Source organism: Schistocerca piceifrons, chromosome 5 (genome assembly GCF_021461385.2).
Source record: "Schistocerca piceifrons isolate TAMUIC-IGC-003096 chromosome 5, iqSchPice1.1, whole genome shotgun sequence".
NCBI lineage: Eukaryota > Metazoa > Arthropoda > Insecta > Orthoptera > Acrididae > Schistocerca > Schistocerca piceifrons.
In genome coordinates this window covers 66,263,550-66,286,693 of record NC_060142.1, presented here as the reverse complement: position 1 = coordinate 66,286,693, position 23,144 = coordinate 66,263,550, and the positions used below count along the sequence as shown (strand labels likewise).

The 23,144-nt window shown below is 44.3% G+C and overlaps 1 protein-coding gene across 1 annotated transcript in view; it reads right to left on the bottom strand.

Moving 5' to 3' along the window:
- Positions 1–23,144, bottom strand: part of LOC124798736 (UDP-glycosyltransferase UGT5-like) — a 105,279-nt gene that overhangs the window by 36,595 nt on the left and 45,540 nt on the right. Inside the window, exons 4-6 of the mRNA XM_047262264.1 lie at positions 20,481–20,703; positions 13,306–13,525; positions 7,008–7,304 (exon numbers count right to left, since the gene is read on the bottom strand). Of these exons, the coding sequence (XP_047118220.1) occupies positions 7,008–7,304; positions 13,306–13,525; positions 20,481–20,703 (740 nt within the window). The remainder of the gene's footprint in view (positions 1–7,007; positions 7,305–13,305; positions 13,526–20,480; positions 20,704–23,144) is intronic.

Here is a 23,144-nt window from a genome sequence, read left to right as displayed (position 1 = left end):
TTTGTCTTACGCTGACAGTAGTATGTTCATCCCTTCGTCGAAGAGTGGTACCATCGGGGGTTCGTCGTCGGTCAGTCGTGAACTGGTAATAAAGGAAACTCCCCATCGCACCCCCTCTCTCCAACCCAGATTTTGTGGTAAGAGGGCACAGTGGACAGCACGTCAAAAACTGAGCACTGATCAAGCACGAGAACAGGAAGCAGGTGCGCTGAACTGTGGAGAGAAAAAAGAAAAATAGAAACAGTGAACGGTGTAAGCGCAAGACGTGTACCCGACATAGAGCAGGCAGGGAGAGCAACAGCGTCGGTCAGAGAGCTGGCTAGTCTCTGTAATAAAAAAAATCTGAGTGAAGGTATCAACAATGTGACGTCCGCTACGACCAAACACAACGAACAATAACGAACAAACTGAAAAATAAGAAAAAAGTGGTCACGATGCTGGACTGCCAAACAGGTGTTCAAAGATCCCTCCTGCAAATTATTTTTTTCTTTTTCGCTGCATTCAAATTTGTGTCTGTTTAGTGGGATAACGTCCGTTGCAACAGCAAAAAGTAAGGAAGGGACCTATAACGACAGTTGATTCTGCACAACTACACTGCTAGTGGTAACTGAGTGACTATTCACCACATTTACTTGCGACGGTAATGTATATTTACCACATGACTCATATGCCATTGTATAGCATATCAACTGCCGAGACTAGAGAAAGAGAACAAACATTTCGATGACCAGGCGTACAGTTCATAATGTTGCGAAAAAAGTAAGTAAATAAAAGGAATAGACAGAATAGAGTGTCGAAGATGGCTCGCAGTCCAATACCGTGACCACTTTAAAACAACGCCGTGGCTGTTAACTTTCGCTCGATTTTGCACTTGTTAAGCTTCGAGCGTTCAAGGTTTTTATTTTGCTCTTTTTCACAGTTCAATAAACCTTCTTCTTTTTTTGATGCTTGATCTGCGTTCAGATTTTGACGGGTTATCCACTGGGCTATCTTACCACCAAATCTGAGAGGGGTGCGATGGGGAGTTTCCCTTGTGAGTAGTCAGCCAGGCCTTCATCTTGGGGAACAGATGAAGTTAGCCATGTCCGGGCTACAAGGAGGAGGCAGGAAAATCTCCTACCAAAAACTTTGAGTCTTATCTTTGTTTCATTTGCAGTATGGGATCGTTCATTGTAGTGAAAACAATGATTCCTTCGACAATCATGCCCCGCCGTCTGTTTTGGATTGGCCTTAGGAGTTTTGTAAAAGTCCCGCAAAAAACCTCTGTTGTCACAGAATTCTCACCCGTTATTCTCGCGAATCTGTTGTCAAAGTTCCACTGAAATACCAAAAAAGTCTAACGATCATTTCATAGTGTGAGATCGTGTGCTTGAATAATTTGGGATTACCGGGAGAACTACAAGATGGCACAACTGCAAATTGTGAACGAGCCCCTGTGATCTGTCTCGAATCAGCCCTCTAGATATACAGACCACCTTCCGCCGCCTCTGATGCGAATTAGAAAACCGTGTTCAATCGAACGATTTCGAAATTGATGGTCTATCAAATGAGTCGAAGGTGTAGTCCTGGCAACATCCATTGTTATAAATCAAAGAGAGGTCTACTTTGAGTGTAGTTTTGTTGTTATAAAAATGCAAAAGGCTAAGGTGTCGTAAAACACACAGCTTTGACTACAGTGCGGGTGTCCGAGTCTATTTATAAGGAAATCATAGCTATCACAAATGTTCCTTCTGTTAGTTATGCTGCTGTTGTTTAACAACAGCTAGTCATAAATTGTTTTTCGTCACTTCGGACTAAGCAACAATTTTAACAGTCATCATTTTCAGACTCTAAATAAGTGTACACACAGTTATAGAACATTTGCGGCATTTACGCAGATATTGACTATATACCTACCAAATTTTTGTGACGTATAGTGCAGAATCGGTATGCTAGTGAGGAAATCATCTCAACACCGCAACAGGTTGAAGATATCTCTTTGGCAATACACCGTGTCCTGCTGTATGAAGAAGTCCGTAACTGCCTGCTACACTTCCTCGTCGGCAGGAATTGTCGACCACGAAGCCTGTTTTAAGGGACCGAAGGCATGATAATCACGTGCGGAGAGGTCACCACTATAGGGCGGGTGTCAGAGTGGGAGCCACTTCAGTTAGCGTAACTTCTGCAAATACCCAGGTCACGCACACCGCACCACAGCTGTGGTTTTCGACAGACGTGCTGTACCATACACATTCTTCATTCTCCGACGTATGTCGTCCAGTGTTTCATCATCGGCAGCCCAGGAAATAGTAATAATAAGCTGTTTCTGTTTGCACGCACTTGGTAATAGTTTACGTCTCCGCATTTACCACACGCTCGTCGGAAAGGTACGAGTGCCGCGCCAGTCCCTCGGCCACAAGTCGCTGCTTATATGGTTGCATCGGAGTCGCGCTGCGTTGCAAATGAGCTGCAGCAAGGTCCTCAAACGGAAACGTTATTGCCCAGCCACCGGCCATACCGCAATGTGCCGCCGTTTGCCACGCTACCCATTCGCCAGCAACAAAATCGTGAGAGACCACGCCTCCAGCAGTAACTCACAGCTGACAAAGACAAGCCTGAAAACAAGAAATGAGTACGCCAAAAAGCAGGAGAGAAACGAAAGCTGTGGCAAATACACGAGAGAAAAAAAAAAGAAAAACGAAACTGAGGCGACTGTTTCCGATTCCGACATCTTCAGGGAGAGAGCGGACAGCGTTGATAATGTCGATCACTTTTAACAATCCACGCTTTATTCTGTGAATAATAGTAATCAGGAAATGAAATCACGGATTAGCTCCAGCCTGACGCATTTCAAAATGAGTGTGCAGGCTCTGTTTCGATTGGTCCATATTTTCAGCCTTTACATACTGCACCCATGTCTCTTTTCCAGTCATGATTCTTCCCCCTCTTCATGGTAGTGCTGAAGGAATGTTAAGGCAAAAGCAAAACCGTTTTTTTTCAGTTCTGTCAACATTGGTTACACATTTTGATTTGTACTGTGCACAGATCTTATGGTAACAAAATCTGTCTTTGAGAATGTTCAAAATGGTAGTCCTTTAAATCTGAGGCACATCTGCAGAATGTTCGAAAACTGTGAGTTGGCATCTTGCAAGCTCTATTTCCTCAACGTGTTGCACAGTCGTTCACATCTAAATCGGTGACACTGCCAGAAACCGATCAGACCGAGATATCAAAAGCAGCGATCGGCAGACGGTATTGCTAATAAGTCTGGGAGATTAACGAATTACAATTATTAGAGGAGATAGCGAAGATGGTCACGAGTTTGTTTAGTGAGAGCGGCTTACGGAAATTATATCCAGACTCTAGCGTCAGGCACTGAAAGAGTGTCTTTGTGCATCTCACAGAGAATTCCGAGAGTTCTCGAACAAAAAGGGACACGTAACAAATTACTTCCTCCTCTACAAACCTTGCGAAATTGGTGGCAGACATAGCAGAAATTGAAGCTCATACGGATGCTTTCCGACAGCCTTTATTCCCAAACAACATTCGCGAAAGAAACATGATAGCAGTGTTGGTGAGCACCCATCAGAGCGCAGCTTGTGGAGTGTAGCTGTAGATATAATCTACCAGTGTAGCTCTCGACCGCTAGTGTCCGGCACTAACGAAAAGTTCACATGGCGAAGCAGTCGTCACTCGGCGGTTTATCTCTCAGCACTCTGTGGCCGTCAGTGTCACTGCGCTGAAATGTGGAGAAGAAGGTTAAGGCTTAGGGTACCACAGGCGCCGAAGTAATTTGAAGCTGCGAAAAAGTTCGGATGGTAAGAGAATAAGACATGAAGCATGCGATGACATTTTCTAAGAAACCATCGAAATATTCGTTTAAAGTAAACCAGCTATAAATTCAATATGGATTGCTGCAATGTGTACTGAAGGTTCCTGAATCTTAGTCACTCTGTCACCCCGACCTATAGTTGGGAACGAAGAAAACTCTCCAAAATTAAAGCAACAAACGGAAATTTTGCAAGGTTGCGTTTATTACGCCACACAACAGATAAACAGGTAACAGTAAAGTAGAAACAACGTAAAGAATACAGAACGCAATACACTCCAACGTGCATAACGGTTCTCCGTTTTTTTTCCTACTTAACGGATTTGCACACACATTCTGAAAACCTTTTAATGTGATCAGTATGCGGTGTGACCACCTCTGGCGGCAATACTGGCTTGACAACGACGGAACATGCTGTGAATGATGTCATCAGTCTCATGTTGAGGCTATAACGCCCATCCTTCCTGCAGAGCTGATCACATATCTTGGAGAGTGGTTGGGGGATACTGACGCGCTGAAACCCGTCTCCCTAGTGCATCCCAGACATGCTCTATGGGTTAACCTAGGTTTCGTCGTAGATAACCACACCTTCTTCAGAACAATAAAACCCACAAGTGTCTAAGAAGACCTTTGTCAATGATTAAAAGAACACCATAGCTATACATTTATAAAGGAAAAAAAGGAGGAAAAAATAAAAATGTATAGCTATGGTGTTCTTTTAATCATTGACAAAGGTCTTCTTATGCACTTGTGGGTTTTATTGTTCTGAAGAAGGTGTAGTTATCTAAGCCGAAACTTAGGTTAACACTAGGTGCTTTTTCCGCAATCGAGGCGGGTTTCTAGTTTTTTAATATATTAACCAACGATTGCTGACGCGCTGCGATGTTGAAGGTTCTTATACTCTATGGGCTTCAAATCGGGAGAGCGATAAGGCCACGCTATGCGTGCAATATCTTCCGCTTCCAGAGAAAACATCAACCACCCTTGTTGTATGAGGTCGAGGATTATCGTCTATCGATACGAAGTCTGTGCCCACAGCACCTCGCAACAACCGCATATGATATCCAAGATCTCCTCACGATACCTGACAGCGCTTAAATGTTGCTGATTCTCCCGTACAATTACATGAAGCGGTGTTCGAGTGGTGAACATAATTCCCGCCCACACCATCGTGGGGTTCGTCCTCGATATCGGTCTCTATCCACAATTTCTGGGTCCCAAATCGTGTTCCACGTGCCGTCCAGATGCTAATCCCTCTAGAATCAGTCCCCAGAGCAAATCGGGACTCATCTGCGAAAAGAAAATTGGCCTACCGTTCGATTGTCCGGATGGCATGTTGACGTCACCACTCTAGACGCACCCCTCTGTGAAGACAAGCCAGAGATAAACAGACAGCAGGTCTCCAACAATAAAGGCAACTCTGCTGAAGTCTTCTGTACACCGTTTGCCTCGATACAACACGTCGAGGGGATGCTGCGAGATCAAATGCCACTTGTAGTGCAGTAGTAAGGCGGTACCGGACGGACCACTCCCTCTGATGTCACCCGCGGTCGGCCCTATCCTGGTCTCCAGTATACTGTTTCGGTGACTGTCTTAAGGTACATGAAATATTTCCGGGGCCACTTTTCTTTTGCCCGTCCTGTATACGGATGGGTCCAATAAAACAGGAACTAACCTAGAAAATACACTTATCTTTAATGAGGTGTTACGGCATGAAGAAGATCCTGTAGTTTTAAAAACCACTTCGATGGTCCATTCTGGGTATAATAGTACTACGGAAATCATGTACTTTTTCACAGTTCGGTCAGACTGAAAGTGATATGACATGGCCTTCTCCAGTCGTTTTATGAAGGGGCAACTGAATTATATTCCACGATTTCTCCTTTTTTTGGGGTCAAAATTTTGATGAAACTTTCTTCCGCCATTACTATTACAGAACAATACGTCGGGAACTACTACACTAGCATACGTCAGAAACCACGACTTTCACTGTCTCGACAGCAGTTTTTTCTTTGTATCATCCATGTGCTTGTACAGATTTTGCATTTTCATTCCTTAACATCCATTCTTCAGGAACATAGCAAGGTAGACAAAGTTGGGTTATGAAAGAGATATAGATATTAGGAACGCATTGAGAATAAATCACGTGAACTAAAAGACTGAAGAACGTAAGCAAATATGGACACCCCATCTGTTGCGAGCGGAGGAATCAAGACTACCAGTCCATTTTGGCAATAAGGTCCACAAGGTTAAAGATTATTGGAAGAGCAGCAAAAATATGGGAGGACTATATATTGCTGCAAGAGAAGTAGTAGTAGCAGTAGTAGTAGTAGTAAAAGAGGAAGGAGAAGAAGATCCTTAAGCGGCTGTTAACCCTATGAACATAAATTCCATGCATGTGAATACAGATGACATGTTTTTGCTTTCTTCGCTAACTTTGACATCATTAGAAAAATTATCACCTCTCGAAATGTTCCTGCATATAGAATATTCGTAGTCCATACTTCAGATGCAGCACTGCGGAAATAATATATAGAAGATAATGATACAATTCAAGACTGAAACTGAAATGACACATCTTAATGAACCACAGAACTCACCACACGCCACAAATATTTGGCATCCTTTTCTGTCGTTATATTGGACACCAGGTCAGGTTGATATGTACAATTTAAACTCGTAGGAACTAAAATAAAAACAACTCGCTATCCGTAACCCCCACTGTTTGTTCCATGTTTCGTTCTATCGTTCCACTGCGATGCGTCAGGAAAATTATGGGGACTCATGGGAATGATGGACTTAATGGAAGTCTTATCGATTCACTGTGAAGAGATAATGGTACTGAGGTCGTCATAAACATTTTATTATTGAAATAAGATGCAAAACTCGGACATAAGAACTCTCGTACTCCACTAGTAAGCAGCAGAGGTACTTTTCGATGATCCACGTGTCTGTGCTGACCACAGCAGTTTGACACCGTAGCTGCCTGCTTATTAAACCTAAAGCAAATTAATTCTTACACTGTTGCTACACTGTTACATTCAAAGTAAATAATGGTGACTCCTGCTGACGAAATCTTCATTTAAGGGAAACCAACAAGTTAAAAGTCTTGTTTCCGCAATGACAGAGTGTCTCAGTGTAGTGCATATCACTTAGTCAACGCCGTTAGAAACTTTGAAACGTAGCCCAGCGAACTCACTTCATCTTCTTTTCCATCTTCCTCGCGTGATTTGAGCTCTTTTTGATGTTGAAGAGCCTCAAAATCCTGCGCACTACCAAGTACGTTAAGACGGAAACAGCCGACGCAGCCGCTATCACGAAGGCGGCGACATCTATGAGCAGGTACTGGTACCAGGCCAGGTCCAGCGCGGCGGACCTCAAGTGCGGCGCCCCCTGGTGCCTGATGACGTACTCCACCCAGTACACCGCCTCCTCCAGCGGCGGCCGGGGGCGGTCCCGGAACAGCTGCGACAGGTGTTTGGCGCGCTCGCGGTACCTGTCGACAAATGCTACATTGTTGCTAACATTCAGGAATGCTTGGTACTAGGATGACTGTATAAATTTCATAAATGTCTTTTTCCAAAGAGGCAGTATGACATCTGTATTTAAAAATCCGCCCCCCTCCACACCATCCCGAATTTTTCTAGTATTTAGAAGCATTCCTTTGACCAGAGCTATTACAACTACATGTTTACTCGCACAGGTAGCGAAAACTTGTCGAACCACATTCCAATAGTTCTCAATGTTAATTCGAGCATGTGCTTCTCAAGATCTCTTCGCAATACAATTATGGCTTTTGTAGTCAACAGTGACAGTTCGTGGTCAATGGATTGAAACAGACGTTTTAATGCATCTGACTACGTACTCTTTGACGCCATTTTAACATCCACAGAGATACTGATTTCCGGTATACCAACAAGCTATGCACATTTATCGTAATTATTGTACTACGGCTACTTGCACTACGTGTTCAAAATTCACTCTCTTTCAGAAAAAAACAAGAGTACTAATATCAGGCAATGGAGAATCGAAAGTTGTGCTTGAAGTCGCTTGACAATAAATGTATTCTCCAGCGTCATTCAGTGTTTTGCAGGAATCGGTTGTCGTCCATACGACAAATCATAATTTAAGGAAGATAGGCCTTTACGCTGTCTAAAGGTTCGTTTGCTCCGAAGCCTATAACGTCATGCATATGTAAGCTAGGAATTCAGCCACGTAGAACTGGTACAAGGTAAGGTAAATTCATGACACGGCTGAACACCAGTCGGCTGGAGGCGCGCCGCGGCCAATTCGGCTACGTGACGCTTCTGGCAGGGACGAGCAGGGCGGAAATGCGGAATATCCCAGCACGGCTGTTGCTCGCGTGGCGTTTATGCAAGAGACGCTCCAAGAAATGAAGGAGTGCCAGGCAAGCTTAAAGACGGCTTCTTTTAAAATATAACTCTTTGAGAATCTATACTACATTGAAGAGCAAAGAAACTGGTACAACTGCTTAATATCGTGTAGGGCCTCCGCGAGCATGCAGAAGTGCCGCAACACAACGTGGCATGGACTCGACTAATGTCTCAAGTAGTACTGGAGGGAACTGACACCATGGATCCTGCAGGACTGCCCATAAATCCGTTTCAGTACGAGGGGGGTGGAGATCTCTTCTGAACAGCACGTTGCAAGACATGCCAGATATGCTCAATAATGTTCATGTCTGGGGAGTTTCGTGGTCAGTAGAGTTTAAACTCAGAAGAATGTTCCTGGAGCCACTCTGGACGTGTGGGGTGTCGCATTGTCCTGTTAGAATTGCCCTAGTCCGTCGTAATGCACAATGGACATGAATGGAAGCAGGTGACTAGACAGGATGCTTACGTACGTGCCACCTGTCAGAGTCGTATCCAGACGTAGCGCGTGCCCCATGTCATTCCAACCGCACACACCCTACAGCATTGCAGTCTCCACCAGCTTGAGCATTCCCTTGCTGACATACAGGGTCCACAGATTCTTGAGGTTTTATCCATACCCGTAGACGTCCATCCGCTCGATACGATTTGAAACGAAACTCTTCACACGAGGCAACTTGTTTCCAGTCATCAACAGTCCAATTTCGGTGTTGACGGTCCCATGCGAGGGGTAAGGCCTTGTGTCGTGCAGTCATCAAGTGTACACGAGTGGGCCTTCTGCTCCGAAGCCCATATCGATGATGTTTCGTTGAATGGTTCGCATGCTGACACTTGTTGACGGCCCAGAATTGAAACCTGCGGAACGGTTGCACTTCTGTCACGTTGTACGATTCTGTTCAGTCGTCGTTGGTCCCGTTCTTCCAGAATCTTATTCCGGCCCCAGCGATGACGGAGATTTGATGTTTTACCGGATACCTGATATTCACGGTGCACTTGTGAAATAGTGATACGGGAAAATCTCCAGTTCGTCGCTACCTCGGAGATTCTGTATCCCGTCGCTGGTGCGCCGATTATAATACAACGTTGAAACTCACTTAGATCTGGATAAACTGCCATGTAGCAGCAGTAACTGATCTAACAACTGCGCCAGACACTTGTTGTCTTACATAGGCATTGCCGACTGCAGCGCCGTTTTCTGGTCGTTTACATATCTCTGTATTTGAATACGCATGCCTGTACCAGTTTCTTTGGCGCTTCAGTGTAATTCACAGTAAGTATTAAAGCAAATTTGAATACATTTGCGATCTCAGAAAAAAGAGGCGCATCCAGTGGGTCAACAGTATTCCAGTATCTTTAGAATTACAGAAGTTACTATTTCACGGCGAATAAAGATTTTCACAATGAACCTTTGCATTAACAATTTTGAAATGCTCCATGATGTTTCAACATACGATATCTCAGATGATAGCATTACGCTACAGGTATGATCTCTGCAAGATACATATCTTTAGCTGTTTTATTTCTTGATTTATTACGTTTTTATATCTTTGCATTATGCTAATGTCTCTCAAAAATGGTTCAAATGGCTCTGAGCACTATGCGACTTAACTTCTGAGGTCATCAGTCGCCTAGAACTTAGAACTAAATAAACCTAACTAACCTAAGGACATCACACACATCCATGCCCGAGGCAGGATTCGAACCTGCGACCGTAGCGGTCACGCGGTTCCAGACTGAAGCGCCTAGAACCGCACGGCCACACCGGCCGGCTAATGTCTCTCAGAACATCGCAACCTCCTCAGTTACATAGCCACTGAACACAGCATGAATACCTCAGGTTTTGTAATACTGGTGCTGTACATATTCAACGAAGAGTTTACTATTTTGCCAGTAATTTTATTTATATAATGATAACAAGCGATGATACACAATCATGGCAATTTACGACGTGGTCGGTCGCATATATTAACTGACACCACCTTTGAGAAAAGTGCCAAAAGGCGCTTCTGACAAGCAGGCCTAATAATTGTTCAAGCAATTTTTAATGGCAATCTGTTGTCATTTATCGGGAGTTCACTTGCGCGAGAATAGTAGCCCATTTATTTATAGGCAAACCTTTATTTATGTTTATTGTGAATTACCTGAGTGTGATCGAATGTTTATAACATATCTTCATTTAAATATTGTTGTAATATATTAGTGGAGTGGTCGAGTCAAGTGAAATGAAATATTTAGAATTTAAGAACGATGTATTTTCGGTTATACTGCCTTCAGCCAATGCAACAGCAGATGGAAGTCAAGTGGAAACTGCGACTTTTCGAATGAAGTGCTCAAGGGAGCGACTCTGGACACGATGTTCGGTCTCGAAGAGGGCAGACCTGCCTGTGGTATCGTTTGGTTTCTGATAGAGTGGCTGATAGACTGTTCGCTGTGAACGGGCCCCTACTGTACTTCAGTTTCTCAAGGGATTTATATTCTGAGATGTCTATATCTGTTCTAGAGCAGGATTCATATTTTTGCTTGTTTGCAGAATTGAGGATAGAGAGGGTGTAAGTTTCTACTCATCGTCTCATGTGTTAATTTGGTTAATCCTCATGTTGAACTCTGAACTGATTTGAGCTGGTGAATATTTCGTATATTGTGACCTCGGAATGAACTTAGTTTCCGCGTATCTTTGATGACTATTTAGTTTGGGAATTTCGCTACCATTCTCGTAACGCTCCCAATGTAACTTTACTGCATTGGATAACGGTATTTTCTGTCTGTATTTTAACTGAATATCGTAGGATCACTTCCAGTTTATTTCAGAGGTCCTTTCTGAAATAAACATTATTCAATACAATTCTACGTCTCTACCTTAGTTACAGACGTTAAAATAGAACGGTTGTTATTAAATTATTCATAACTAACTTTGTATTTCCGTGTATTTTATTAACTCGCAATTCTAGTCGATGCATAGACTATTTGACTGCAGGATCACTACTACAGGTTATTATTTACAGCGAATCAACTGCGGGGCATGAAGGACAACGTGCGCGGCTCGACCCTTTGACTACATCGAGCTATTCTTAAACAGACCCGTGCATAGCCCAGATATCTAAAGTAAGAGTAATCATAGGTAAAGAGGCAACTGGTTTGCTCGTATGGGATGCTGTTTAGAAGCGCTATTCAGCTTACTGTTTCCTTCTGACTATACTGCAGCAGACCGAGAGGGCAAACACGGGAACAATGTCAGCATGGGGTCTGGTTTGGCGAAGAAAAACTCGTAAACATGCTGATAACTGTTAAGAACAAGGGACTGCTGGACACGGCTGGTACATCAGAATCTATATTCCATACTGTTAACAAAATTAAATCGACCGTGCAAAGCTTTCATAAAACATTTTAAAAAAATTGACGTAATGAGGTAATATTATTCTACCTACAGTGACGACAGACTACAAGCAAATTAAAAAGTATTTCCTTCTAGTTGTACATAAATGCATAACATCATTAAACCTTCGATCACTGCGAACACATCTCGATGCTGACGGAATCTAACAACAATGGGGTTCATTATATTATGACAATGTCGAACGAAATCTCCGAAGCTCTGGTGAATGTCACTAACCACTCTCTGTCGGAAAAGGAGAAAAGTATGTGTGCCCTTCCGTACAATTGTGGTAAAACGATAAGCAACTAATTTTTCAGTCTAGGTTCTACAGTTTGAATTACAACATTGTTTCTGTAAAAACTGTGTACGTAGTGTCTGACTTGTAGATAATGCCGCCCTTCAATAAACAACGATAAGCGTTAATTTACGATCTCAGTTTACGAAGTACGTCTTACAAGGAGATGGCTAGAAACGGAGATATAGTGTAGAAGTTCGTAGTAGAAACAAGTTGTTGATAGGCAACAGTAGTAACTATATGCATGAGAAATATAAGGATCACTGTTTTGCTGATATACCACAAAACAATACTTATCATCATCTGGAATTACTAGTACCATAGCCAGTCAGGATGCGCGAGAAACAAAGTAGTTTGAAAATTTCAGCTTTTTTTCATGTAGAGGAAAATAAAGTAAACGCAAAAATTAAACAACGTTCTACACGGCTCGCGACGCTAACAGGTTACTAATCTTAGACTGTTACTGGGCAGCTGTGTGTTGATGTAAACAACTTTCTTATCGCTGTTTTTGTAAATAATGACAGCTTTGGAAACTCATGGCTGTTTTACGATACAGAAAGGTGATTGTACGCACATAGTTATTCGTAAGTATTTCTGGGATTGGTTTCAGAAGAATGCTGCGTGGAAAGTACGAGACATGCAGAAAACAGACACATGTCAGTGCACAGAGCATGTTCCCAAGTTTTTAACTCATTTTGCAGGTGCTTAATATGAATACCAGTTGTGTCGTGGCAGACGGCAGCACATGTGAACAGTTAATTGAAGTTGTTGAAAGGAACTGCGTGGGAAGGCGTGACAGCAGACTGGTTTGGATGTCTGTTCGTAGGGTTGCCTATCTGCAGGGCAGAAGCAATACTATTAGATCTTAATTAGCGGATGTTTTGTCTACACGTTATGACGTTATTGCCCCTTGGTAGAGCGCTTTGCAGCTATGGCACGCACGTGTTACAATTCAATACTGCTATACGTCATTCTCTCTATGTCCTACACTTTTCCGAACATCGCCTTTGCACCTCCGTAGGTGCTTATGAATGACGCTGTGCTTCGTTTGCAGCGTGGTCAACAGACAATATTTTGTGTTCGACAATAATTTTCCGCACTAGCTGTCGTGACCGCGATTAAAATATCCTCTTATTTTGCAGTCCGCGCTAAGGTACAGTCGTACATCGCCAGGCCGTCGCATTTTTAAAATCTATGACTAACCTATATTTTTGACTGTAACCAAAAAGATACGTTCCATGGGTTGCAGCATACACCTGGAAACGGATACACAACCAAAACTGTGCAGTAACGAAGGATATAATAGAAAACGACATTTTAGTCCAAATATCCATAGCGAGGTAATAATTATTCACGAAAAAATGCATTACCGTTTCAAAACACTCTGGACAATAGGTTGCAGCCTGTATCCTCCACCTTTCCTGTGTGAGCCCCTCACCTCGGATCGTTGAGGAGGGCGTCCATGGCGCTGGTCAGCGACTGGTGCGTGATGTCCTTGTACTCGAGCTTGATGCCGGCTCCCAGGGACTCCACCTTGAGGGCGTTGAGGAACTGGTCGCCAAACATGGGCATGCACAGCATGGGCACGCCTGCCCACAGCGCCTCTTGGGTCCCCATCAGGCCAGAGTGCGTTATGAACAGCCGCACGTTTCGATGATCTGCGCAACAAAAACGGATTGAGGACACTCATTTTATTTCCTGATCGAAGTCCGTGAGTGTACTGCCCGTTAGCCAGTGGGAGGATACAGGGTATATCGAGTTTAAATGCAGATACTCCTACTGGTGACTGAGTACGGTGTACTGAACAACATTACGTGAGCATTTACGTCATTTTATAATTATAGCTACGAGGCGTGTGTTCTAAGTAAGTACCGTTTTGAAATTTAAAAAAAAGACGTGCTAAGATATCTCAATAATTTTATTTTTACATGAAAGCCTGTACCATAATCTACTTTTCTACATAATTTCCGTCAATATTGAGGCACTTGTCATAACGTTGTACCAGTTTTTGAATACCCTCCTCATACAAGTCTCCCGCATGACTTGTTAACCACTACATCACCACTGTTTTGACTTCGTCATCGTCTTGAAGACGCTGACCGCCCAGGTATTTCTTCGAGTGCAGGAACAGATGGTAGTCGCTGGGCGCAAGATCGGGGCTGTACGCAGGATGATCTAGAGTTTCCCATCGAAAAGATGTGATGAGGTCTTTGGTCTGATTCGCCACATGCGGACGGGCATTGTCTTGCAGCAAAACGATGCCTTTGCTCAACTTTCATGGACTGTTGCTTTGATTCTGGTGTGACGTAGGCCACCCATGTTTCATCGCCCGCAGCAGTCTGCCTTAAGAAATCATCACCGTCGTTGTGGTACCGCTCAATGAAAGTCATTGCACTGTCTAAACGTTTGGTTTTGTGCACATCCGTCAACATTTTCGGTACCAAAGGTATGCAAAATTTTCGGTAATTCAAGTGCTTGGTCACAATGCCATACAAAATACTACGCGAAACATTAGGAAAGTCATCCCGCAAGGAGGAAATCGTAAAGCGTCTGTTATCTCTCACCTTATTGTCAACTTTCTGCACCAAACTTTTATTAATGACCGTAGGTCGCCCACTCCGTTGTTCATCATGCACATTTGTGCGGCCATCTTTAAATGCTCTCACCCACTTTCTTACCATTCCATCACTCATAATGTTTTCTCCGTAAACTGCACAGATCTCACGATGAATATCGATCGCTTTTAGGCCTTTAGCACTAAGAAATCTTATAACAGCCCGTACTTCACAGTCGGCGGGACTCACGTTTATCGGAGGGATCTTAAACAATCAGTACACAACGAAAACAAGGAAGAATCAGACTGTAATGGCGTCAGTGCGTAGATGTGCATTCATGTAAAAATAAAATTATTGAGATATACTAGCACGTCATTTTTAATTTCAAAACGGTACTTACTTAAAAGACACACCTCGTATTACAACTCGTAAGCGTTTATGTTGGTCAGTACCTCCAATTACACGTGGCAAGAGCGAGCCATTAAAGCTAATTTTCCTCTGGGGAGCAAGTCAGGTGTTGAAGTGCGAACGTGTGGAGAAAACGGTCAGTCTGTACTGACAGGCATAGTCGACTTAGTGGTGCAGTTAAGGCCATGCAGAAAAAAAATAGGGCCTAAAGATTGTGGCGTGTTTGTCGGAAGACTGTTCAGGGCACAGAAAAAACGACCAACACACCGATGCGTGTGCACATTAAGGTACCACATATAAAAATATGTGTACACCATGTACAGGGGTTTGGACAAAAATGCGGAAACAGCGCGAGAAGTGAATGCTTGAACATAAATACAGCTACTAGCCAAGCCTGCAGGTTCCGCTGTTGTATTTCACCATAAATGGTACCTCTGCAATGTCCTCTATACGTTGCGAGAATCAGTCGGGGCCAGAACAGTGTTCTCTGTAATTGTGAGAGCATCGTGTCAGAGATAAGTGAATTCGAGTGTGGGCAACTTCCTGGTGTTCGTATGGTGGGTGCTCCCGTAACCAAGGGATCCGACGTGTCTGGTGTTTCAAGAGGCACCGAAGATTTATACCGCATATAGGCAAAGCGGAAAACATAGGCTAAGTCACAATGCCAACGCTGATATGAGTGTCTTTCAAGTAATATCGATGGACGGTCATTGAAGAGGACTGTGAAGAGGCAACAGCTGCTAACGTCTTTGCAGAAGTGAATATCGCATTCACGAACACTGTCAGCGCCAAAACAACACGAAGGAAGCTCCATAATCCGGGAATTGCAGGGTGAATTTGAATTCCAAAACCGCTCATCAGTGATGGAAATGCCCGTAAGTGAAAGCGTGGTACCGATGCCATAAAACCTGGCCTGTGGAGTAATGAAACAAAGTTATTTGGTCAGGTGTGTCTTGTTTCACACTGTTTCTGACTTCTGGTCAGTTTAAGGCGTAAGTGTGAAACACAGCTGGGGTTTGATGATAATTTGGGCTGCCGGATTGTGGTGTTCCACGGGCCCCTTGGTTGCTCTGTAAAGTGCCACTATTACCCCAGCCTATGTGACCATTTTGGCTCAGCATTTCCATCCCATAGTTCAACATTTGTTCCTCAGTGATGACGCTGTATTCCAAGACGACGGTGCCCCTGTCCACGCATCTCACATCGTGCGGGACTGATTTTGTGAGCACGAGGATGAATTTTCGCATCTCCTCTGAACACCACAGTCACCAGGTCTCAATATTACTGACCCTTCGTGGTGTGCTTTGGAGAGAAGGGTATGTAATCACTATCCATCTCTATCACCGTTAGATAAAATTGCCACAATGTTGCAGGAAGAATGGTGTAACATTGTCCACTCCTAGACTACTGGAAGCTGTTTTGAACTCCAACAGTTTTCTTACACCGTACTAGGCACGGTAATGGGTTGTATTCCTAGTGTTTCCACGTTTGTCCACCCCTTGTGTATTTGCTCTATTGCGGTGGGACATTTTATTAGACACGGTAATGTGTTTTTTGGCGGTTCTATTTTGCTGTTCAACCACGGTAAGTCGGCCAAGTGCTCAGTTCGTTAGCGCATCTGACGACAGCGACCAGTCTGAATCCGAAAAATTGTGCCCGCTGAAATTTATGAACTGGCAATATATCCGTGGACTGTTCGGTCAAGTAATCCGTCTGGAGAAACTGTAGAATGCGCTATATTTCTTAACCCCTCACGCATTACCTTCCCACGTGGTCACCACAAACCCTTGTTGGATGAATCACACAGTTATAGCTTGTAACCGCCCCTATTTTTGAATATTAATGTGCACTCAAGTTTGCGGGACTTTGACGAGTAAAAGGGGTTTGGTACATCAGATATCCCAAGATGGCTTTTGAAATGAAGTGTGTGCATAAGCCAGCCTGTAAATTGGACAGGATACTTATAGGGAAATCATCAGTCACATTCTGTCGAAAGTCACTCATCCTACTTAGCTCCAAAAGTCAGTTTCTTTCATGTAGTTCACATTAAGAACATTTCACCGATTTGGTTGCTTCCCTGTAATTGTTCGAAACTACTTCTGATACCCAACTTTTGCACGCTGTCGTCTAAGAAATTAGGTTTCCCATGTCCTTCTAATGGCTGTCATGCTCATATCAGTATGCGATCTTCAAACAGTTCATAACTCATGATTCTTCACAATGGGCTTCTCAAAATTATTTTCATGTATTTTCATTTACTATAACAACTCAAATATTGGTTCTTATCAGTTTCAAACAATGAAATCTTTAGAATTAAACTTTTTTCCTGCTCTCCCCGGCTGACCCACTCAAACGAATCGAAAGCGTGCGGTGTACCTGCCATTCCCCGATAGTTGTCTCGAAACTGATATTTTGCGGGCATGTATTTGTGTTAAAACTCAAAGATATTCATCATCTTCTTTGCCAGGAGGGGAATGACTTCCAGGACCGATGTGTATCAGTTGTATGGTAGTGGTAAGCTACACTGAAGCGCACAAGAACGCGCACACTAAAGCGAACGGTGAAAGTCCCATGCGTTTAGACGCGGAACAAAGCGCGCGACAGTAGGTCCTCCAGCGATACACAGAGTAACCTGTCACGGTATGGAGTGATATACGGAGATTAACAGTTCTCGCTTGCTCTGTGTCCAATGCATTACATGCTGTGGCAATGGAAAATACGCAAATAAAACTTTAATTATGCTTTAAAAGTGGATGAGCGGACGGGAAGAGACAGGACTTTCGACATTTATTCGGAGATATATTCTTTCAGAAGAGAGTACACACTCATTCCGAAGTTAATTGTGGAAAAGCGAGGATAGTTATAGGCTCCTACTGGATGGTGTGCAATAGAAGTTAGCGGAGGAGGATAACGTGATGAGAAAAAGAATTACTTTTTCGGATAAGTTATCAGCGACTATTATGATTCCATACCATTGGTGAAACTAGATCTGTCATTAAACTACACTTTCAGCACGTAAACAAAATTCGTTCAGCACCACACCTCTTCGAGGCCTGAACGACATGTCTTTCTCGGCAGTGATGTGAACGCAGAGCTTATATTTCGTTTTTAATTTCCTCTCCTGTTCACTGCTGTCTACAGTCTTTTGTTGTACCTCATATTTCACTTAATGCTGTATCACGTTTGCTCCTTACGTCAAAAAGACATGGCTTCAGTTCATATTGTTAGTTAAATCACCACTGTGTTTTCTACACAAAAGTGCTACATTCTGCCTTATTTTTTCTCGAAATCACTTCGTTATAGCACTGTGAGAGCAGTGCAATGCACGGCTGCAGACATCTTCATCTCTTGCCAGTATGATTCAATGTTTCGACTTCTGTCAGCAGCGTAAAATGAGTTTACGTAGCGGATATCTTTTAAATCTGCTGCTTCACGGTACTGTCCGTAATGGTAGAGCTGCAAAGCGCTTGTGTCGAAAAATTTTTGGGATGGCTCCAATCCATGACATATTGGGTCATTGTAATTAAAGTGCAACTACCACAGTGAGATCCAGCGTTGGCTGTAGCTATCGCATGGCAGCGAAACTTGATAGGTGTGTTACTGCTTTAATGCTGAACCGATTTATTCTTGAATACAATTTACTTCCAAGTGTGTGCAGGGCTGGCGCTGTATACAGTTTGTATGTCAGTATGACATCCCCGTTGTCATTTGACAAGCCATAAAGTGATTAAAAAGTGTGGCTATCGAAAAGACAGACCCTCCACCGTTAGTGAAAATGTTTTGTGTGAACGGCAGCAATTACCAGTGCTTCATTGAGAGAGTACTCCGACAGAAACGTCTCAGGAAAGGCCCGATGTCATTAAATGGTTTAAAGAGGATGATAATAAAATTCGGAGACAAGGGTGAGATTGATGTGTCACCTGGAAGAAGAAGGCGTCCTACCACCGTAGAAGTTACTAATGAGGATGCTCTTGCTGTACCTGACCGTACAGCGCCTGCCCCGAGTAGTACCAGTGCTGGCCGGCCGATGTGGCCGAGCGGTTCTAGGCGCTTCAGTCTGGAACCGAGCGACCGCTACGGTAGCAGGTTCGAATCCTGCCTCGGGCGTGGATGTGTGTGCTGTCCTTAGCTTAGTTAGGTTTAAGTAGTTTTAAGTCTAGGGGACTGATGACTAAGATGTTAAGTCCCATAGTGCTCAGAACCATTTGAGCCATCTGAGTACCAGTGCTCGTGGAGCGTCACCAGAATTGCCTATCCCATGGACAACACTTCGGACGTTTTGCGGTCTATTTTACAATGCTACCCGTACAAGATCCAGATGGTACAGTATCCGAAACCTAATGACCCGCAGCATCGTTCTGAATTTTGTTAACACGGATCAAAGTTGATGATGTGTGGCCGCCCAATATTTTTACACTGCAGGGTTCAGCCAATACACAGAACGGCTGTTTTTGGGGTACTATTAAACAGCGTGTTGTACACAAAGAGCCACTGCACTCGCCGTTTGTGACTGTGTGGTGTGGATTCACAAGTTACTTTACTCTCCGTCCGTTCTTCATTGAAGAAAATACACCCAGACGGCCAGTCAGTTGTATGGGATTCTTGCTTTGGAAAAGCGCAACTGTGTGGAAACCACAGTTATCATTCAAGATAGGGGAACACCTCATGTCGTTCACCCAGTGATCTGTTTCATGCAGCCTTGCACGAACGTGCTATTCGCAGAGGGTTTCCAGATACATGACCTGCAAGATCATTTGATCTGCATCGATGTGACTTCTGGCTCTGTGGATATCTAAAACAGCGCATTTACCGGTGACGCGTTTACTCTCTACCCGACCTGAAGGCCAGAATACAGGAACACGTTGCTCACATTCTATCGGATCTGCGGAAAGCAACTGTTGATGACGTCGTTTTACGGATGTAACATCTCGTCGACGTTTACAGCGCTCGTATTGAACAAACTGTGCAAGCGGCGGTTAATAATAAAATCGACGTTATTCCTTTCTCTCTTATTGGGCCTTATCTGTCCACATCCGGGTCGTAATCCATTACATACAGACATTACGTCTTACTCGCAGTTACAGCGCCACATTTGCACCTGGTGGTCAAAGTTAGAACTATTTTTTTCAGCGTAAATCGGTTCTGTGTTACCGTATTAGCGTACCTACCACGTTTCGTTGCCGTACGGTAATTCACACTTCGTGAATAGTTGCACTTTCATTATAACCACACGCTACGTGATGGACTGAGGTGTTCCTGGAAATGTTTTCGAGAAATGCACTTTGTCGCTCTACCATTACCTACTCTACTATGAAGTGGGACATTTGGAAGTGATTGGATCTGACTTATTTAACGTCCAGTCGGGTATCAGAACTTACTTACTACGTCCCTTCTACATCTCCTACACGCCTGTAATAGGTATGGTGAGACACCCTGTACACGTCACTTTTCTTCCTTGCAGCGCGCGGGGATGGGCTGGGAGTAGCGAGGTAAGCAGTCTCCGCAAGTCCGTTGACTCTTCTTGCGCGCCAAAAGCAAGGTGTTAATTAGGCAGTGAAACACAACACTCGTACACCACGTGCAAAGGGACCACTGTACCCGTGGAACGGGAGCCTTGCATGTCCTCCCAGCGTACACTGTTACTACTTACTGAGCACGTCGTTCTGCGGCATCCACTTGCGCGCGAGCACGTTGGCCGGGAGCGGCGGCAGCTTGGCGGGGTCCACCCTCCACAGCACGCGCTGCGGCAGCGCCGAGAACACGGCCAGCAGCGCGGCCATCTTGTCCGGCGAGAACGTGTCGCAGCGCACCATGGTGCCCAGGCTGAAGAACACCACCCCCTGCGGGCTGTCGTCCAGGAACCGCTGCAGCTCCTGCAGACAAGCATCGGCAGCGGTGTTGCTAGGGATCGTCTCGTGTTTGCGTCTGGGGCAAGAAAACCTGTGTGGTAGACTCTGACTCGAGTTAAATTGAGGACGCAGCTTGCGGGTCCCATCTTTTCTCAGTGAGCCCTTTCTCAGAATTACTGTCTCTGACAAACTGCCTGTAGGCTTCTGTCTCGCGTTCTTCCGCCGACATTCGTCTGATGATTTTTCTGACGTTTCGCCAGCACGAGTCGCTGGCATTGTCAAAGTTTCATCCTCCATTGCTGGTGACAGACTGGAACCGAGTTCGGGGCCGCAGACTATACGTACGAGAGTCCCTCCAAAACAAATGCACACTATTTTTGTAAAAATACAGTTTTCATTCTGCATGTGTGAAAGTTTTACAGTGTGTAGATACTCGTACATCCTTCCTGCTTGATTCAAACTTAGTTCAACCTGTTCCCGTGAGTGGCGCCGTCACAGCATGTCTTCAAGATGGCTGCTACACTTGACGTTCGTCAGAAGCAACGTGCTGTCATAGAATTCCTGTGCTGTGAAAACGAGACAGTGTGAAACATCCAGAAGAGATTGAAAAAGGTGTATGGAGATGCTGCTGTCGATCGCAGTACAGTTAGTCGGTGGGCAAGCAGGTTACGTGATGAAAGCGGGCACGGCAATATTGGGGACTGTCCTCGCAGCGGCAGGCCTCATACTGCACACACTCCAGGCAATGTGCAGAGTGTTAACGAATTGGTGACTGCTGACAGACGCATCACAGTGAACGAATTGTCACGCTACGTTGGGACAGGGGAAGGAAATGTTTGCAGAATACTGAAAGTGTTGGCGTTAAAAATGGTTTGTGCCAGGTGGGTTCCCAGGATGTTGACAGTCGCTCACAAAGAAACAATAAAAACCGTATGCAGCCGAACTTTTGGAACAGTACGAGAATGGTGGAGATGAATTTCTTGGAAGAATTGTAACAGGTGATGAAACATTTTTCACCAGAGACGAAGAGGCAATCAATGGAGTGGCATCATGCAAATTCACCCAAGAAAAAAAAAATTCAAAACCACACCTTCTGCTGGAAAAGTTATGGCTACGGTGTTTTTCGATTCCGAAGGACTCTTGCTTGTGGACATCATGCCAAGTGGAATCACTATAAATTCTGATGCATATGTGACTACACTGAAGAAACTTCAAGCTCGACTGAGTCGTGTTCGACCACGTCGGTAAAAGCAGGATGTTTTGCTGTTGCACGACAATGCACGGCCACATTTCAGTCAAAAAACCATGGAAGCGATCGCAAAACTCGGATGAACAACAATGAATCACCCGCCTTACAGTCCTGGCTTGGCTCCATGTGACTATCATCTCCTTGGGAAACTGAAAGACTCTCTTCGTGGAACAAGGTTTCAAGATGATGATCCCTTGTGCACGCTGCCAAACAGTGGCTCCAACAGATTGGTCCAGAATTTTACCGTGCGGGTATACAGACGCTGGTTCCAAGACGGCGTAAGGCAGTTGAGAGGGATGGAAATTACGTGGAGAAATGAAAATATTGTTCCTAAAGGATGTATCTACACACTGTAAAACTTCCAAACATGTAGAATAAAAGATAGATTTAAAAAAAATAGTGTGCATTTCTTTTGGAGTGACCCTCGTACTTGGCGCGCCAAAGTCCGAGGGCTTCTCCGCGGTCATTTACGGTGCGGTTCTCTTGCTACCTGCGACGATTGTCGACTGCAGCACGGGGAGCGAGGATCCGTTTACCTTGAGGCTTTCCTCTTTCTTGTTGAAGCTCTTCTCGTGTTTGTTTATTTCTACAGCTTCTCTGATCAAGCTGGTGTGATAGTTCTTCTCTACGGCCAGAACTACCGTGTCGGCGAATTTTACTACGTGGTCGGTCTCACACAGCGAGTACTCTTTTACAGCCGATTGCTACTGCCTGTCGATAAGGGAAATGCAACCATCGTAATGAAGACCGAAGATTATGAGTAGAAGATCCGGGGCCTATTAGGTCAGTCGACGCACCGAAAACCGACACAGCGTATCACATCGAATACGAATCGGTTAATCAAGACGTCTTCTCTGTCGACGGATTTACAGAGGAATGTGCGCGACACAGAAGTCCTACCACCTCGGCTGTATGGATTAAAAGTTTTCAAATGTGTGTGAAATCTTATTGGACTTAACTGCTAAGGTCAACAGTCCCTAAGCTTACACACTACTTAACCTAAGTTATCCTAAGACAAACCCACACACCCATGCCCGAGGGAGGACTCGAACCTCCGCCAGGACCAGCCGCTGTATGGATTACCTAAGGTCCATAAGAAAAACGTTCCACAAAGGACGATTGCTAGCGCTCCTGACTCACCGACGTATTAACTGGCAAAGCACTTGGCCTTCTCCAGCCACACATGGAGAAGACTGACACATACATTAGGGACTCA